Below are 3,408 nucleotides of genomic sequence, written 5' to 3'. Positions count from 1 at the left end.
CCGGCCGAGGGCCAGCCAGCCATTGAGAAGCCGAGATGGCTCTGACTGACCACAGTCATCACTGGCTGGGTTTTAAAAGGGGGCTTTGCAGCGGCCATGTTGGAGTTACCTCGTGGCAGTGGCCTGGGGAGGTGTCCCCCTTGGTCTAGGGCATCTCTAGACAAGGTCGACCAGGTGAGCATGGGAACCCCCACCTGGTAAAGGTACCCCCTGGCAAGGTTAAAAGGGAGAACGGGAATCCCCCCTTTTTATGGTACCTTTGTGAGAACAATCAAGACGAGAACGGGAACCCCCGGCTTGATTGAGGTGAGTGGATGATAATCTCGATTATCATTCTTTTGTCAAGGGCTAGTGCGTGAGCTTGATCTTTGTCTCAAGCGATACCGAACCTTTAAATTGGTGGGGAGCTTATATCCTGTAAACAAATTTAAGTTTAACTATACACGTGAATTTATTTTTCGGATATGGGCGCGCTCCTCACCTCCTTCTTTACACCCTTTCAGGATACAACAACTGGGATAACTGGACACAAGTCCAAAAAACTACTGAAGCATTTTACATACAATATATACATGGACAGCACATTCTGCAGCTTTCTGAGGCTGGGACAACATAGACAGCTCAAGGAAGAACCACGTTACCAGTGACTAACTCAGACCTTCCTCTATTAGACTGCCTGAAAAAACATTTCCAAGCATTCAAGTCATGACATGATTGTCTGTGATTTGCCTATATTGGGTTCCAACACACAGATTCTCTTGCATATTCTGCAAAACAGTTACTTCCATGGCATCATAGACTGATATTAACTTAGCAAGAGGGATAGCAATGAGGAGTTTTCATACAAAAAGCACATGTAAGTGAAAGTCTATGAGAAGACAGCCCATTCCCTGTGGTATCTGAGAGCTGTGACCCCATATATATCAGTGCTCTTTCACCTTACTTTAAAGTGCTCGAGAGGGATCATGTAGCTGAGAAGGTCCAGACCAGTGCCAAATCTGAAGAGAGATCTGGAACACTAGCACTTGGCCTTTGAGAAACTATTTCCAGGCGCTTCAGTCCCTTAGTGTGTCTGTCATACTCGCACACCCCAGCAGAAGAACAGGATTAGGAGGGAATTCACCTTCTGCTAACTTGTACAGTTCGGTTCCTATCTCATCTGAACTCCTGTGAAGAGATGTTTATATTAAAATTTCTGAGAACACTGAGGTCAAGAACTTGTTCAGTATGCACCCCACTGTTCACCCTAATTTAGAAGCAGATGGCAGTATGCAGACTGACTGGATCGTTTGTAAATCTGGGATGCTTAACTCTGTTTTAGAAGTTTGCAAGTTAACTAACTGTATAAAAATACAGTATAGCTCTGAAATTGCTCTGAAAAGCACTTTTGCAAACTTTATCTGTACAGACTGGCAATAACATTACCAGATAACATAATACATATTTAAAATAAAAAAGGAACTCTTTTCATAAGTCTGAACACTAAAGTCTAAATAGCTTCTTTAAAACGAAACAGTGTGACCCAGGAAAATGTTGCTTGCATGGTTAAATTATAGCAGCATGGTTACTGGCTTTTCAAGGAAATTCTTGAATTCAGCAAGCCACTGTGCTCCAACTGCTCCATCTACAACACGATGGTCACAGCTGAGGGTAACAGACATCATGCTTGCTACATCAAATCTGAAAGGAAAAAAGAGACAAAAAAAGTTTAACATAATCCTCTGCAAGTCACTGCCACTAACAAAGCAAGAAAGCTTTTCTCAGAGAAGCAGCAATAGCAGTTGGGTGCTTGGTAAGAGATGTTTCTGCCAGCCAACTTCTAAAAAAGATGACATTAGAGAGCAGATCATTTTCATTCATCTTCTACAATTAAGAAATACATTTGATGTTCCCTTTAGAACAGGAAGCTCATCTTTGTTTGTATCACAAGAACAGCCCCACACAATCAGCGAAAAAGAGCCATTTTACCTGGTAACCTCCATTTTCCCCATGTGTCAGTGACAGATACCAAGCACTGTTAACAAGTTTAAATAATCCTAAACATTGTCCTGGGTCTATGCTAGTTCAAGCCCCAAGCAAGGCACTACTATATACAGGACACCTGAATTATAATCTATCCTTAGGTTTTCCCTCAATGCAAATTTAAGCAAGTTGTTAAAGAGGAATAGGTGCCTAAGCTGTTGTGAGATCCCAGATTCTTCCACAGCTTAACTCTACCCCTCAAAGAAGGAAACAGCCTTTCCTTAACTTAATACGCAAAAATAAATGTATGGCAGATCATTCATCGGTCACAGCATTTCTCTAACCCCTGTGTGACCCTTTTATACAAGATCTCACTGTACTTCAAAAGGTACCAAAAGCAGTATGTCAGCTATTAATTTTATTTTGTTGAATTATAACCTAATGGAGGTGTTGGAAAACTAGGCATTATTTCAGTGTTTGAATTCAGAAGCTCAGTATTTGCAGAATCACAAACACTTACCCCTTCTCATTATCAGCTGGCACTAGCCTTTTCTCTGAGGAACCAACTGCAAGGATGCAGGCTTGAGGTGGATTGATTATGGCAGAGAAATTCTTAATCCCATACATTCCTAAATTGGAAACTGTGAAAGTACCACCCTGCAAGGAAAACACAACCGTAGTCAAAGTCACAAAAGCTGCTTGACGTGGAACATAAATGAACATGGCTGAAGCATCAAAAAATAGGCTTTGCTCATTCTGAACAGGGCTTCTGAACAGAAGTCAAGGGCAGCAATGTTTAACAGCACTGAGTTTCTCACCTGGAATTCGTGAGGCTGAAGTTTACCTTCTCGGGCTTTAGTTGCCAAAGAAACCACATCCTTGCTAATGGAAGCCAGGCCCTTTATATGTGCATTAAACACAATAGGGGTTATAAGACCTGCAGGAGTACTAACTGCAACGCTAACATCCACTACATGATTTCTGCAAGACACAAAGGAGATGCCAGTTACTCTAGCAAGATAGCAAAGAAAAAACATTTTCAGAACTGTTCAGACAACTCTAAACATTTTTGCAACAATTATTTCATCTTACACACGAGCCTTAGATGCAAGGCTCGTAGCACTTTAACAGAAGCCCCGCAACCTTTGTGTTACCCCTGTTCCCCTCCCTCCTCAAAATCCCAGCAGAAGCTCCGTTATTTTGCCATCGAGTCTCTGCTGAACAAGCAAAGTTTCTGGCTTCGACCATACCATAAACTTACTGCCTAATAACTGTGTCCATCCATGAAGAATTTGCCTCAGGCACCTTCAAGCATGCCAGAGCAGAGGCTTTGATTATGAAGTCATTTACAGAAAGCTTAATGTTATCCGAGACCTCCTGTAAATAAAGAAATTTGAGATGTCAGTTTCCCTCTTACACCTTGTATTGGGTTGGCTCAGCCGGATT

At 42.0% G+C, this 3,408-nt stretch overlaps 1 protein-coding gene across 1 annotated transcript; it reads right to left on the bottom strand.

The window, feature by feature from the left end:
• Nucleotides 1-1,399: 1,399 nt before the first annotated feature.
• Nucleotides 1,400-3,313, bottom strand: LOC104277830 (dihydrolipoyllysine-residue acetyltransferase component of pyruvate dehydrogenase complex, mitochondrial). The gene is made up of 4 exons (XM_009874600.1): nucleotides 3,224-3,313; nucleotides 2,781-2,943; nucleotides 2,483-2,619; nucleotides 1,400-1,680 (listed from the first exon to the last, which is right to left on the bottom strand). The coding sequence occupies exons 1-4, from the start codon at nucleotides 3,241-3,243 to the stop codon at nucleotides 1,551-1,553; spliced, it is 450 nt and encodes a 149-aa protein (XP_009872902.1). The 5' UTR covers nucleotides 3,244-3,313; the 3' UTR covers nucleotides 1,400-1,550.
• Between the last annotated feature and the right edge of the window lie 95 nt (nucleotides 3,314-3,408).

The sequence above is a fragment of the Apaloderma vittatum genome, unplaced genomic scaffold, assembly GCF_000703405.1.
Source record: "Apaloderma vittatum isolate BGI_N311 unplaced genomic scaffold, ASM70340v1 scaffold45968, whole genome shotgun sequence".
NCBI classification, from domain to species: Eukaryota; Metazoa; Chordata; class Aves; order Trogoniformes; family Trogonidae; genus Apaloderma; species Apaloderma vittatum.
The sequence above is the reverse complement of the archived record's forward strand: the minus strand, read 5'-3'. Positions and strand labels throughout refer to the sequence as shown.

Coding starts and splice junctions, on each gene's coding strand:
- LOC104277830 (XM_009874600.1), bottom strand. CDS start 3,243: ATGGACACAGTTATTAGGCA. Junction 2,620..2,780: donor TTCAGCCTCACGAATTCCAG/GTGAGAAACTCA, acceptor TTTTCCTTGCAG/GGTGGTACTTTCACAGTTTC. Junction 1,681..2,482: donor CCAGCTGATAATGAGAAGGG/GTAAGTGTTTGT, acceptor TTTTCCTTTCAG/ATTTGATGTAGCAAGCATGA.